The sequence below is a fragment of the Hippocampus guttulatus genome, chromosome 19, assembly GCF_054856545.1.
Source record: "Hippocampus guttulatus isolate MCC_2025c chromosome 19, RoL_Hgut_1.0, whole genome shotgun sequence".
Lineage (NCBI taxonomy): Eukaryota > Metazoa > Chordata > Actinopteri > Syngnathiformes > Syngnathidae > Hippocampus > Hippocampus guttulatus.
The window spans coordinates 133,918-147,984 of NC_141279.1; the positions used below are offsets into that span (position 1 = coordinate 133,918).

Here is a 14,067-nt window from a genome sequence, read left to right on the forward strand (position 1 = left end):
AGTTGCGTCGGACCTGAGTGCTTGCGGCACGGTTCCGGCGACGGCGACGGGGAGGGCGCGAGGTCGGGCCGGGGGGAGGCGCGGGCGGGCTTGCCGGCCGTCTCTTCCTCGGAGGAGCCCATCAAGCGGCCGACGGAGATGCCTCCCGTCGGCTGCTTGTCGCGGGCGTAGCGCAAGGCCTCCGCGATCCACCGGGCGTCACGCCACACCTCCTCCGTTTGCTGGCGGCAAGCGAAAGCAAAGCAAAGCAAAACAAATCAAGACCCCGAAAGTCTCCCGGCCAAGCGCTCGTCCTCCGTACCCGAAGGTGCTCTTGAAGCCGCCGCTGCCGCTCGTTGGCGGCGGCGAGCTCGTCTTCGGAAAGAGCCTCCCGCAGGGCCTGCTGCGACAGCAGCGACTCCAGCTCCAGCAGGGCGGACACCCGGCAGTACTGGCCGATGAAAGCGGGGCGATAGGCCTCAAAGTGGACTGGGGAGAAGCGCAGACGCGGCGGTCAGCGGCTGCGCGGCCGGCGGACGCGGCTCGTCCGACGCCGCGCGCTCACCCAGCTCAAAAATCTGCAGGGGCAAGGTGAGGAAGCCGCAGCGGGGCGAGGAGGGATCGTTCTGGCCGGGGGCTACGCACACGTCGTCGCACGGTGGGAGGAGCAGAAGGAAGGACACCTGGTCCCCAAACTCCAACACTTCCCGCGTGTAGATCCGGAAGCCCCGCGCCTGGCGACCGACACAAAGGCGGCTCCCGTTTCACGGCCTCGCCCCCGTCGCCGCGCTCGTCCGGCGACGAGCGAGCGCGGGCGGGCCGGGCTTTTCCATTTCTCCGCGTCGCCGACCAAAAGCCTCGCGAGCGCGTTGGCTTTCTGCCGCTGCCTTTCGGGCGGCCGGCGGCCGCCCTTCTGTCAAATTTTCCCTCGCCGCGCCCGATTTGCGGCGCTCCTCGTTTGCGAGTTTCAGCCGCTCGGCAAAGGGCCGCGCGCGTGCTCCACCTCGGTCGCCGTCCCAAATCATCCATCCGCGGCCCAGGTGCGATTCCGCGCGCGCTTTGTTTTTACGGGCAGATTGCACCCCGTTCGGCGAAGGTACCCTCCAGCAACTTGAAGCCCCCTCCCCCGTGCCACGCCTCCCGGAGTCATAAGACGAGGCTCTATTTCGACTTCTCGCTTTTGCGAGAAATAGGAGAAGCCCGTTTGCCGGCTTTCCATTCCGCAAGCCGTGAGCGGTCCGGTCTGACCCGCAGTGAGGAATCCCGAGGACGGCGACGAGGACGCCGGGCTCCGACCTGGTCGGCGGGGACGTCGACGTGAGCCGTCAGGTCCTCGATGGCGCTACGCAGGTCGCGCAGCAGGGGCGGCGGGCCGCTCTGCCCCCCGCCCTCCGTCTCCACCGGCGAGCCTGCAGCCTGCAGCCATTGCCACTCCTCTCTGGAACACGCACGCGCACGCAAAATATTCACCGCTCCGAAAATGGACAAAACACGAAGAAACAAAAAAAAAGCCAGCGCCGAATCCCAACCTGGAGACGTTGTGGTTGTCCCTTATCTTGGTGTGACAGAGGACGTTGGGGAGCTTCTGAGGCACCAGCGCTCTGATCTGCTCCACGGAGGTGCACAGCTTCAAATATCCCAGGTACAAGCCCGGAGACAAAAGCTTCCTGCTCCGCCGGTGATAAGCGAGCTTCTCCTATGGGCGGAAGGGGGGAAGGCTTCCATCATCTTCCAATTGCACGGATGCGCTTTGGGGGGGCGGGGGGGTTGGGAAACCGCAGGGCCAAATCGACTCATGCCGGAGACGGTCGAGGATCTGCGGCACCGCCGCCGACGTTAAGAAGTTTGACGGACAAACGAAAAGCGAAGAAGGGAGCCGATCCCAAAGGCGCCCGATTGTCACGTTCGAGCAGCTTTGAAGGAGAAGGACGCAGGGGGGTACGACGACGACCGACGCGGGACTGTTACTCATTCAACAGAAAGCCGATCGGGCGGAGGAAGCCGGCCCGTCTGCCGTCCGCGGCCGCTTTTCCAACACCTACGTGCAGCGTGACGAGGAGCGCGTCCAGAGCGCTGGGCTCCTCGGGGGAAGAAAGGGACTTGCGCTGGAGCTGCAGTTTGCAAAGCCGCATCCAGCGCGCGCCGTCCGGGTTCGGGCAAGCCTCGGCGTCCTTCAGCAGCACCAGCAGGGCGTTCCCGTGCTTGTCCTTGATGGGCTCGAAATACACTTGACCCAGGTCCCGCGTTCCCAGCGCGCCCTGAGGGACGGCCGGGCGTCAGCGAGGCGGCTTCCCGGGCCGAGCGGCAGAGGCTCCTACCTGCAGATGGCCGACGGCTTGAAGCATCTTCACGCGCGTCTGCAGGGTGCAGGAACAGGCCGCCTGCGCGGGATCGAGACGCCGCTGCAACCGGGGAATCTCCTCCCACAGGTGGGACACCTGTTCGATCGGGAACGGCGCACGGGCCAAAGAAAACAAACAACCCCAAAAAATGGGAGAAAGAAAACAATCGGCGCGGCCCGATCGGAGAGACCGGCGTCCCGATTCTGGCCACTTCCGTTGGGGTCACCTCGCGCTCGCTCTCCGCTTTCTGCGCCGCCAAGATGCCTTTTTGGTCACCTCGCGCTCGCCGTACGCGTACCTTTGTAAACCAAAGGAAATCCTGCATCAGGGAGCTGGGGTAGGAATCCTCCACCTCCACGATAGGAATCTGGTCCTCGGGAGTCACCAGGACGCTGTCGTCTCGGTACAAGATGGACGTCAGATAAAGACCCCTGCAAAGGAAACAAATGCGGGCGGCTCGCGGCTCAAAACAGATCTCGACCTTCGTCCGGTGAGGATATTTTGAAAAGGGGCCGGCAAATCTCATTGACCTTTTCAAACTTTTGACAAACTTGCTGTTGGTCTGAAAGAGGTGACGCAGGCTTTTGGACACGGAATGTTTGCGGCCTTGCGCCGGAGCTTTGCACTGCTCTGCAAAGACAAGAAGATTCAATCGATCGCACTGCGCGCGTTCCGAAGCGCTCGGCGCCCGCGACCGCCGCCAATGAAGAGCCGTGTCCCGACGCGTCTCCCGGAGTGACCGGCTGTCACCTACTTGACGACAAAGCCGACACCTTGAACGGCGCGGCGCGCTCAAAGGGACACCTTTTGTTTGGTACGCCGCGGCGGCGCGCCGCCATTTGACGGCCGGCGGCGGACTACGGGCCTTAAGGGAACCGCGAGCTCTCAATTCCCAGAGGGACACTAATTGCGCGCACGCGCGTGTTTACCTGCGCATACTTTAGCCGCTGGAGCGTGGCGCACGTTGAGCTACGGCCATACGAGTGGAGCCGAGGAGCCGGAGTCATTGGTGTGTGCGCGTCTGTGCGTCTTAACCCTTCGCCGCTCGCTGACAGGGAGGTCAGTTAAGTCTGCGGGGACGTGTTTATTTTTAGTGGCTTGGAGGTGAGATGGGGAGGGAGGGAGGCGCGCGTGTGTGTGTGTGTGCGTGTGGGCGCCTGTTCGCGAGACCACGCACCTCCCAACTCACGAGACACCCCGCCCAGATTCCCTCCCCTCCTCCCAGGTGATCACGCTCTTGCCCCCGGGCCACTTGCAGTCAATAAATCCCCTCATTCTGGAGTCCGAGAGAGCTCATTTTCCCTTCAGGTGGAAACGACGAGCCCGCCGCCCCCGATTTCTCCGGGCTGCCAGCGCGCCAGGCTGCGGGCCTCGGGTCTGCGCTTGACAGCCATTAAGACGGACACGTCGGGGCGCCGGCATGAGTCGAGGCCTCTTTCGCCGTTTCATTCATTGTGTCTGGACAAATAAAACGAAGGAGTTCTCGGGCCGGGCTCGACATCAACTGTCAACCGAATGGCACCGCGACTTGGTCCGGCATCGTTCAGCCTACGTGCCCGATGCCTTCGCTCCAAAGGCGACGGCGGGTCGACGTCACGAGCCGCGAAGCGCGGCTCGGGAGAGGCCTTCCCGCGGCGGGCCGACTACATTTAAAGTCGCTTCTTAAATGGAATGCGCGGAAAGGGCTTCTCGGGTACCGTGGCAGACGCAGCTCCGATGGCCGTCTTTGATTTGGGCGAGCAGCCGGTCCAGCGCCTCCTTCGGGCCTCGTTGCCGCGGAGCGCGGCCGTCCACGTCCCGCCAACCTGCGCAAGCGAGAGAGGGGGACGCGCGGGGAGGTCGAGAAAATCAGCTTTGCCGGTTGACATTCATCCGCCCACGCGTCTTTCGAGACGCCCCAACTAAGAGCCCCGGTGATTTTCCACGCGACAGTTTGGTAAGCGGCGCGTCTCATCTGGCAGTGAGATATCATCGGCTCGTTGGCCAAATCGCTCATCCGACTGCGCCGGCACCCAACGGTGGCTTAGGTTGCCGTCGTTGGCGTCGCAAACCGACGAGCCAAAGCCTCAACATTGACGGCAAATGAGAAGAAACAAGTTTTGTTTTGTTTCGCCGTTTCCCTTTCACGCAGCGAGTTGGAGGATTCGCTTGGAAGTCTTTTGGCGGGCCCTCAAGAATAAAGGGAAAGCCGTCGCCTCGGCCTTGAGCCGCTCGCCCGACAGACGGCGCCTGGGGAGCGGCGCGCACGTGCGGCCGCCCGCGAGCCTGCGTTGCCTCCCCGAGCAATCAAAACACAAGTCGTCAAAGGACATTTCTCAACGCGTCAATGACAAGTCTGTACGTCCCGTGAAAAGAATACCGGAAATCTATTCGGCTATCTCGGCCCGCGTTGGAAATCGCACGGACAGACGCACTCTTTCTAACGACCGGCCGCTCGGCACGCAGAAAGTGATCCTTCAGCGCGCCTGGCCTCTTTGCGTCCCCCGCTCGCTCCCCGAAGGATGTGTCGGCAATAAAAGCCACCCGCCTCCTCGTACCGTCACGCGCCACCCTCGCCCCAACTCCCGCTCCCGGAGCCCCCCGGAGGGCGAGCGGCTCCCGAACACGGCGAGCTCTATTCCCGGAAAGGTGCCCGTCCAGACAGGACAAGCCGGCCCTTTAATGGCCGTCCGCGGCCCGGCATAAGGCCCCCACTGTTGGGGCCGCGCCGCCGCCGCGCGCTACGGCGCAGACATGCAAATATTTCCAGCGGTAAGGCCCAAATGGAAAAGGCAAACACGCAACGTCGAAATTAGCTCGCGCGGCGGGAGGGAGGAAGGCGGACGGCCGGGGAAAAGAAAAGAGAGACGGGAGAGCCCGGTCTCTTCCAAAAGACGGCGCGGGGCACGGCCGCCGAGGACAAAGGCCTCGCGCGTCCCCCGGGTGTGCCGCCGCGCCCAAAGAGGGGGGCCAACGCTGCCCTCAACACCTCGACTATTGCTGAACGTGACTTCGCCGCGTGTTGTTGTCCGAGAGCGAGCGTGCTCGCTAGCTAGCTAGCCAGCCGCAAGACCTTCCTCTCTTTGCTAATGTTGGAAATTAGCAAATGACAACAAGTGAAAAAATGTACCTCTGGTTTTTCTTTTTGTTTTTTTCCCCCAGATTCGACGGTGGCCGTTTTTTACACGTTGGCCACGAATCGTTTTGGTGGATTACGACCTTCAACTATTCTTGCTTCTCCAAAGAAACAAAACAAAAAGAGCCCATTTCGACGCAATAGAAAGTAGAGCTAGCGTCTCCAGCACAAGTGAAAAGTCAACAGAAAAAAAGAACTCGAGAACATTGGAGCCAAGCAAGAATTGGTACTTGTCCACGCATCACGCCAATAAACATCCCAACCGCCCGGACCGAGAGGAAGCGGAAGATTGTGTCACGTTGGGTCAAATGGAGACTTACTGGAAGGAGCGGCGGAGGCGGGCGTGGAAGCCAGCGCTGGTCCCCAGCCCTTCATGTTGTAGGCCGACACTCGGACGAAGTAGCGGGTGCCCTGAAAGGACAGCGCACCGGTCACTCAAGCCGTGGATTGCACGTGCACGCACACACAAAATGCTGCTTGGCTACTTCTGCTTTCAGATTTGCTGCTCTGTACACATGCTTTTATATCTCTACACACATACAATGATATTTATTTCTAGAGTTTTTTTGTCTTCTACTTTCTCCCTCTCCTAATTTTGCTGCTGTAAATTGGGAATTTGTCCATCGTGAGACAAATACAGTAAGGCGTAGGAAAAAAAGTAGTGTGTTTCCGGTAACATGAAATTTCAGCATCGGGTCGGTAGGTCGGACAATGTTTTTTTTTTTTCATCAAAAATTTAAACCAAATAACCATAAAACATAAAACAAGAAGACGTTGAACCCGCCGCTCCGCGGCCGGCGCCGCCGCCACCTATTTAGTTTTCTCCCCGCTTCGGACTCGGGGGGCCGGGGCGCGCCGCCGCCTCCGCCGACGTCCTCTTCCGACCTCGGTGTTTGCTGGGCCCGTGGTGTTTATCAAATAGTTTGCCGATTTTTTCATTCACATCATCGGATGCTATTTTCTTAACGTTACGGTGCGAGCATGCAACTGGAACACAGAAAACGCGGTTTAAACCGTCGTCGCAGATCGCGGCCGCCGCCATGTTGTTGACAGACGACGTCAAATGACGCACGCGCTCAACTTGAATATCGCGAGTGTTTGCACCGATATAAACCCTCTACACAAAACGGAGAGGGTCGTGCATGTATTAACAACATGTTCGTTTTGTTTTCTGTTTACTGAGAATTGTATTCTGACCTGTTCAATAAAGATTAAAAAAAATGTAGAGGGTTGTTTGAGAAAAATGACGACCGTAAAGTTTTTTTTTCGACGGAGAAATTCCCGGTCGGTCGGGTTACCGGAAACACACTAGTTTTTTTTCTACGCCTAAAGGATTTTCGTATCCTATCATTTCAATGAACAGAAACGATCAAGGTTGTTGTTGAAAAAGTCACAGCAAGTATGTTGGCGCTGTCCGCTGAAAGGGCATTGAGGCTTTTTGTCAAGCAAATCGGATGAAGATGAAAGGAGGGAATCCTTCCCGATGAGCGCACGCGTGCTCCGAAGGCGTCTTTGCCGCCATCCTTCCCTTTCTCAGCCAGACCTGACCTCGCCTTGACCCCTGCCATGTGACAGCAGTGAGTGAGTTTCGGGGGCTGGGCTCTCGGGAGGAGAAAGAATGGTCTCTCTCTCTCTGGCTCTCCCACAAACAAACGGCCGCCGGGACTGCCCGTGAGTCCGCACGGGCCCGACGTAAATCAGACGGCAGTCGACTAAGCCGCTCTTTTTAGCCTGTTGGTGGCAGGTTGGCAACCGTTGCTTCTCAAATGCTCACCAACCATCCGCGCTGCTCCCAAACTGGCCTTTCACCAATTGTGTGCTTGTGCGGGGTGTTTTTTGTTTTGTTTTGTTTTGGGGGTTTTTTTTGGGGGGGGGGGGGGTGCCAGGTCATAAGTCTTGGGTTGAATGGTTGGAGCGGTGGCGACTTCAGCGGGCCGTTTGATCGAATGGACTTTGGAGATGTTTGTGTTTAAATAATGTGGGACGCTGGCCCCTAAATTGCCGGGGGCGCGGGGGTAGTATTTCAGTGATTTTTTTCCTTTTTTGGGGAGGATTCGGCAGAGACGTCACGTGACCTGACCGATTGCAAGCTGGCGACTTGCGATGTGCCATCGCAAGTACGCGCTTCACTTTCACTTCCGTCATGGTCAAGAATCGTCCTCGCTTTTGTCATTGTGAAAACAGAGTTTCGGTTTGTCGTCGGTCGAGCACGCCGAGCGCAACTCACAGAGGTGAGTCCGGTGATGTGGTAGCGCAACGCAGCGGTGTCCTCCAGCACCGCCTCCCCCAGCACGCGGCTGAAGGACGGCGTGGTGCTCCAGCTCACTGCAAACACAAAACAAAAGCACACGTCCGCGAAAACCGTCGCGTGGGGCGGGGAAGGCATGAGTCAAAAAAAAAACAAAAAACACTGGCCGTCTGCTCGCAAAAGCGGCACGCCGCCTGACCTTTGTATTTGGTCACCACGGCCGAGTCGACGCATGGGGGTTCCTGGAAATCCAGCGTGAGACTGCCGCTGCCGCCGACAGACAAGCGCGCCGCGCCAGGAGGGTCCGGGAGCTCTAAGTGGGGGGACCAAAAAAACAAGTCGGCCAGACGGCCCATCCAGATCTTCCGCATCTTGCGCGCCAATCGACGGAGCCGCGCGGCGGCGGATGGCTTTCACGACGTCGTTTGCTCGCTCTCGTGTGAAATCGCAGCAATCGACGGTCACCATGGCAATGACAGCCGCTCGGCAGGCAAACGCAAGCGGGCGGAGATCGGCGGCGTTTGGGCATTCCGAGAAGGATTTGGGGTTTGGTTTTTTTCCTCGTGCGCAAAACAGAACAAATCAAATGAGTGGGTGCAATGATGAAGCGGGGGCATCATCACTCTCACATCAAAGCGCAAACGTGAACGCGTGCGAGCGAGTGTCTGTTTTTGCGGGGTGGCCGTCTCCCCGGTGACACGCACTCGGCATCCTAGTGGGGAAGTCACGAAGTTGGCCCGGACAAAATAGCGGAGGCCGGCAAAATGAAACGGGGGCGGTCGGCGTCCTTACTTGCGTGCCGGAAGCCCGTCAGCATGCGTCGGAAGAGCCGCAGCCGCCACTCCCAGGCCTTGAGCTGCCGCTCCCGCTCCCGCCGCTCGGCCTCCGGCTCTCCGGGCCCCGCGCCGCGCACTTGGCTCCGCAGCTCCGCCGCGCGCCGCTCGGCCTCCTGCGCCAAGGTGGCCAGGTGCAGCGCGCGGCACGCCGAGCTCACGACTGAGAAACGCACAAAATGAGGATTCGTCAATCGAGCGGCTCCAACGGTCACCTGGAAGAAATCGGCTTGAGATTCGGCAGCCGGTCATCAGCTTCCGCCCACTTGAACCATCGCAAAGAACCCGTCGAGCGCTTTCGAAAGCGGCACCTGCGGCAATTTGCCGCGACGTCGGCAAGACGCCGAGGCGGCGTTTGCCGCTTGTCCGAGAGGGAAGACGTCGGCTCGACGGGCCTCCGCTCGCCGCCGAACTCGACGAGATCACATGACTCCGCACAAATATTTGAAGGCGGCTTTCCTCGTCGAGGCCCGACAGCATCCAGACGGAGAAAAGTGAGAGTGCCGGGTGAGAAAATTGCTCTTCATGGGGAAAACAAAAAAATGCTGGCCAGCCGCATACATTTAAGTCGCCGCGTTAAGGCTTTTTTGTTTTTTTGTTTTTTTTACTCTCACCCCCCCCACCCCTCCGCAAAAGTGGTGGAACATTTTGATCTATTTAAATCATGAACCGCAGCGCCAAAGAGCCTCCACGAGAGGAATGTTTGGTCTCAGAGGGGCTGCAGCTTGACTCAAACAACGTGCACCGTCACAATCGGTTGTTTTTCGCCCCCCCCCCCCCCACCCCAAACCAATCAAGACAAAACAGCCTCGGAGGAGATGCGACACCTCATCAAAGGCGGGAAGCGCCAAGGCCCGCTTTTTATCAGTGAGCCGGCGACGCGAGCGGCTCCGAAAGGCAGAGCGCCGGCCGGCGTCGGGCCGAGGGGAGACAATAGCGGATTGTCCTCCTTTTGGCGGCCCCTCGCCCGCCAAGTATTTCGGGCTGCCGTGAGTCTGTGTTTAGTCTGCGCGGCCTGCGTTTGTTCACAGCGGATTCCGCCGTTGAGCGCGAGATTCCACTGTTGACAGAAAGTTTAAAGCTCTGTGTCAAAATGTCCATCTGGCCGTTTGATTGCGCGCGTCTCCTCGCCGGCTGCCGCGGTCGGTCGGGGCTCCGCCTCGGACTTTGATGCGAGCGTCCGCGCCGCCGGGTCGCTCAGAGCTTTGGTAAAGGCGCGCGCTTCGACTCTGCTCGCTAACGCAACAGCTGGGGGTGAGCGTGAAGGTCGGCGGGGGGGGGGGGGGGGGGGGGGGGGGGGGGGGTCAAGCCGGGACTGCCTCGTTGGAGGCCAGACTCCCAAATGCTCATTTGCAAACGCACACTTGAGCTATTGCCGCTAGCTCAAGGCTAAGCGTGAATGGAAAAGGCCTACTCGGGGCAAGCGAGCGCGTTCATGAGGGAAATTCGGCAGAGAGCAGGAGCGAGCGGACCCCGACGGCCGGTCCGAAGACGGACGGCGCTTTCCGACGACAAATTGGCGGCTCGGCGCGGGAGGACTCACAGTGGGGGCTTTCTTTGGCGCCGGCGCGGAGCAAGAGCTTGGCCACGGGCGCGTCGTTGGTCATGACGGCGATGTCGAGGGGCAGCAGGCCTTCGCCGTTGGGGGCGTTGAGGTCCAGCTCCTCCGAGCTGTGCCGGGAGAGCAGCAGTTGCACCGAGTCCGACTGCTGGTGCTCCACCGCCTCAAAGAGCGCCTCGTTGCTCTGCGACCGGGACACAAAGAGGTTCGAAGAGAATACGGGCGGTGAGGAGCCGCCGATTTGGTTGTTGTTTGCTTGTTTTGAACCCGTGATTATTCGCTTCTATTCCGACATTGGCCGGGACTCACCACGGCGCTCGTGCGCGGCCTCTCCTTGTCTCCCGACGGCACGCCGTCCTCCGAGGCGGAGGAGTGGGGGTTGGTGCTCACGCGGAACTTTCCAGACAAGTTGCGGTAGAGGCGGCGAGCGGCGCTCGGCGAGGAAAGGCCGGCGGACTTGCGGGTCGGGGTCGGCTGCTGGCCCCGCTCCCCCCTCGCGGGCTGCGTCATCTTGCTCGAATCAGCCCTGCCACGCGCAACACAGAAGAAGAAAACAACATCCATGATGCGGGCTGACCGAGACGCGCTCAGCGCAACGCTGCGATCGTCATCGTCCGCGGCCACGACCGCACAACGTCGGGGAGGGCCGGGGGGGGGCGGTGGAACCGAGAAGTGATTCGGACCCGGCCGGCCGAGTCCGGAGTCGGACGCATTTTTGGCTTTCGGCGCGAAAAAGGGGCAGCGACTTTTCGCCATCAATTGGCTTTGTCAATGATCGAATTTCCCTGACCTGACGCAAAATTCTCTCCTTCTTTGGTGTTCGGAAGCGACGCGCCCGTCCGTCCGTCCGTCCGTCCGTCCCGGGGGGCCAAACGCGTCCCGGGTGCGATGTGCGGTGCGGCGATGCGCCGCATCCTCGCGCTCGGTGGCCGCCACAGCTCCTGGGCCCGGTGGCGTCGGCGCGCCCGAGGAAATGTCAGCGGGAGCCAATCTTTCCTTTGAAGGCCACCTCGCACGGACTCAAGCCGAGAGCTCCGAGGGACGAATGAGCGGCGTCTGAGACTCGGGAAAGAAGCCGCCGCTTCGGCATTCAACGGGCACATCCACACGCAAGACGCGCGTCCAACTCCCAAGGCTCAGGAAGGAAAAGCAGACAAAAGCAAGTCTCGAATGCCCAAAATGTCTTGGCAATAAACCCGCCGGTTCTTTGCGCTCCCGCCAGGCTCAACACGGCATTCTGATGGATGAAAAACCGCTTCACTCGGATGTGGTGGGGTCGCGCCGCATCCGACGTTTTTATTTGGGGGGGGGGGGGGTCGACTTCACCTTCAAGATGGCAGACGGGTGAGGGGGCAAACCAAATAGAGCAGAGGAGGAAACCCAAAAGAGCCGTATGCCGAGACAGACCGAATCTCCACAAAGGAGGCAGGGGGGGAAATAAGAAATAAAGAAATAGCAAATTCAGACTCAAGACCGCGCCCAAAACGGACCGAGCGAATCTCGATGGAGAGCTTCGGTCTTGAATGCTGCGGCAATGTCGGCCCCAGAATGAAGGACAAGAGGCCCAATTCTTCAAGCTTAGAACAACTGCCAAGTGGAACAACCAAAAACAAAACAAACAAACAGGCGACCACCAGGGAAGCGCTCGAGTTCATTTGGACTCTTCCCAGTGTTTGATGAAAGGGAAGCCCTCATCACAAACTGAGCCGAGGCAGCGCCGCCGCGTCTTCACTGGCTTATGTTGCAGCAAACAAGAATAGCAAGGAGCAACGCGGGCATCTGTGTTTTTAACCCCCCCCGGCCCCCAACTCCCATAAAAAAATCGCCAATTTTAGGACCGGGCTCGGGCTCGGGCTCAGCCTCTTGGGTAGAATCTTCTCACGGGAGGACCAGTTCAGCTCAAATTTCAGCTGTCAACCTAATCATCCCGTGAAAACGCACCGGCCGACACCCGCAAATCCAATTGGGAGGCCAAAGTGTGCGCGGCCCCACAAGGAATCGACTTTCCCCGGTCGCAAGCCGGTCAAACACCTTGGCCGACGCCGTCGGATGAATGACAAAAGCCAGCGAAAATCGGTCAAGCGGAGCGCGTCGGGGGGAGCGGGGGTTGCTATTTCTATTCCCGCTCGGCGTCGGACGCCACAGCTGACGCCGGGCCCCGAGGCCTCGCCGCAGGCCCTTTTTCGCAGGGGTCGGTCCCATCCACCCAAAATACCCCCCCCCCCCCCCCCGTCGCCGTCCCTTCCCGCTCCGTCCCATCCATCTCCACTCCCTCCCGTAATAGACGCCTTATTTTAGAGCCCCTCGTGTTCCCGGCCGGGCCTAACCTATCGCGGCGTTCCAGATCAAGCGTGGCAGGTATTTGCAATCATTTTTCCATGGGCCTGGCCCGGAAGATAAAACGAGATCTATTTGTAACGCGTGTGCCGGTCTCCCATTTCAAAGAGAAAGCCGCTCGGAATCCGGCCCCGGGCTCATTGTTATTTGCCTGAGATGGAACAGATGACCCCCCCCCCCTCCCCCGCCCAACCTTCTGTCAGTCGGCAGGACGGTGCCCCATCGCTCTCTGACGACACCGGGGAGGACGCATGCATGCGCGCGCGCACGTGGGGTCGAATGTTCAAAGCGATGCGCCGGCCTGCATAAGAGAGTTCCCGGGAAGCGGTTCCCCGACCGAGTGAAAGAGACGCTCTCCGGTACGTGTCGCGAAAGCGGCTACCGCACGTGCGATGCTTCGCAGGCCGGGACGCGCCGCGACCCGGACTTGCAACTGACCCCCGTGACGACCTTTTGCGATTTTTGCTTGCCGTTTGACTTACGAGCAAAAACTGCAAACGGGTGGGACGGCTCCCCTCGCAGGTCGCGAGCAATTCTCAAAATGAGCGCCGCAAGAAAAGTCAAACTTAACACCCGACAAAGGCAATTACATCGAGCGCATCGAAAACAACGGCACCGGCGACGGACGAACCGACGGCACACGTCGCGCCTTTGGCCACGGAGGTCTGAACACAAACGGTGGGGCAACAAACGGACGGAAAGACAAAAATAGGACCGCCGCCTACTGACGTTTATCCGTGCGCCCGCCCCTCCGGGTGGCCATGCCGCGCACGCCGATGAATTCGGCTCGGTCCGGAAACTCCCACTTCCATACGCTCGAATGAATTCTGTTCTTACTCTAAGCTTCGAGCTAATCAAGAAGGTGATTCTAGAGTGCGAGGTTCCCGATACAAACCGTTTGGTAGGCTGCAAGGGATTCACATTTATTTCCACGGGGAAAGACCATTTGAGGTGGCCCCGCCGGACGAACGATCGGGTCTTTGCACTTACCAATCGACGCTAAGAGAGCGTCGCCTGTAGGAATGCGCTCCTTCCGACGCGGTCTTCTCGGCTTTGGCCGGACGTTCTTTGAGGGAGAGACGATGGGTAAACTTGCAGATTCCGGACTCGGACCTTGCCAAAGAAGGGGGGGGGGGGGAAGAGAGCAACGTCTGAGAAAGATTTTTTTCACTCGAGCAGAAATGAAGAAGGAGAATTCTCAAAGTGCTTTTGAAACATGTCATAGGTGTCAAAGTGTGCCCTGCGGGTTTTCCAAGCCTCCCTGTTGCAACGCACAGGATTCAAATGAACAGGTTCAATGTCAGGTTTTCAGGTTGTTCATTTGAATCAGGTGCGTTGCAACAGGGAGACTTGGAAAACGTGCGGGACGGCGGCCCTCCGGGACCGCACTTTGACACCTATGACATGTCCTCCCATCACATGTTCGACGCCATTTACGCGCCCGTGTGCGTGTTCCTTCTCAACGCTTGGGTTGGGATTGCGTTTCAAATACGCAATGTAGAATTCTTCAGTTTGCCGGTCAACTCGGAGGGGGAGCGGCATTCAAGAGTTCTTCGGAGAACCGCTTCCGAGCAGCCGAGCCGCTCTTCTTCGCCCTCCGCGCCCCCAAACTAACCAAACCCCCGGGACAATCTGCCCCCCACACACAAGCG

The 14,067-nt window shown here is 59.4% G+C and overlaps 1 protein-coding gene across 5 annotated transcripts in view; it reads right to left on the reverse strand.

Annotated features, from left to right (window-relative positions):
* The window catches only part of ankfn1b (ankyrin repeat and fibronectin type III domain containing 1b), a 47,346-nt gene that overhangs the window by 9,150 nt on the left and 24,129 nt on the right, over positions 1-14,067 (reverse strand). For all 5 annotated transcript variants that reach the window (XR_015104051.1, XM_086138478.1, XM_086138480.1 and 2 more), the window contains 17 exons: positions 13,406-13,528; positions 10,388-10,604; positions 10,061-10,262; positions 8,477-8,680; positions 7,884-7,997; positions 7,664-7,761; positions 5,757-5,847; positions 4,019-4,126; positions 2,852-2,951; positions 2,620-2,752; positions 2,298-2,417; positions 2,022-2,237; positions 1,509-1,675; positions 1,276-1,417; positions 545-713; positions 302-468; positions 14-221 (listed from right to left, as the gene is read on the reverse strand). Coding sequence is in view for 4 of the 5 variants with exons in the window: in XM_086138478.1 (XP_085994604.1) it covers positions 14-221; positions 302-468; positions 545-713; positions 1,276-1,417; positions 1,509-1,675; positions 2,022-2,237; positions 2,298-2,417; positions 2,620-2,752; positions 2,852-2,951; positions 4,019-4,126; positions 5,757-5,847; positions 7,664-7,761; positions 7,884-7,997; positions 8,477-8,680; positions 10,061-10,262; positions 10,388-10,604; positions 13,406-13,528 (2,579 nt within the window). In the remaining variant the exon portion in view is untranslated. The remainder of the gene's footprint in view (positions 1-13; positions 222-301; positions 469-544; positions 714-1,275; positions 1,418-1,508; positions 1,676-2,021; positions 2,238-2,297; positions 2,418-2,619; positions 2,753-2,851; positions 2,952-4,018; positions 4,127-5,756; positions 5,848-7,663; positions 7,762-7,883; positions 7,998-8,476; positions 8,681-10,060; positions 10,263-10,387; positions 10,605-13,405; positions 13,529-14,067) is intronic.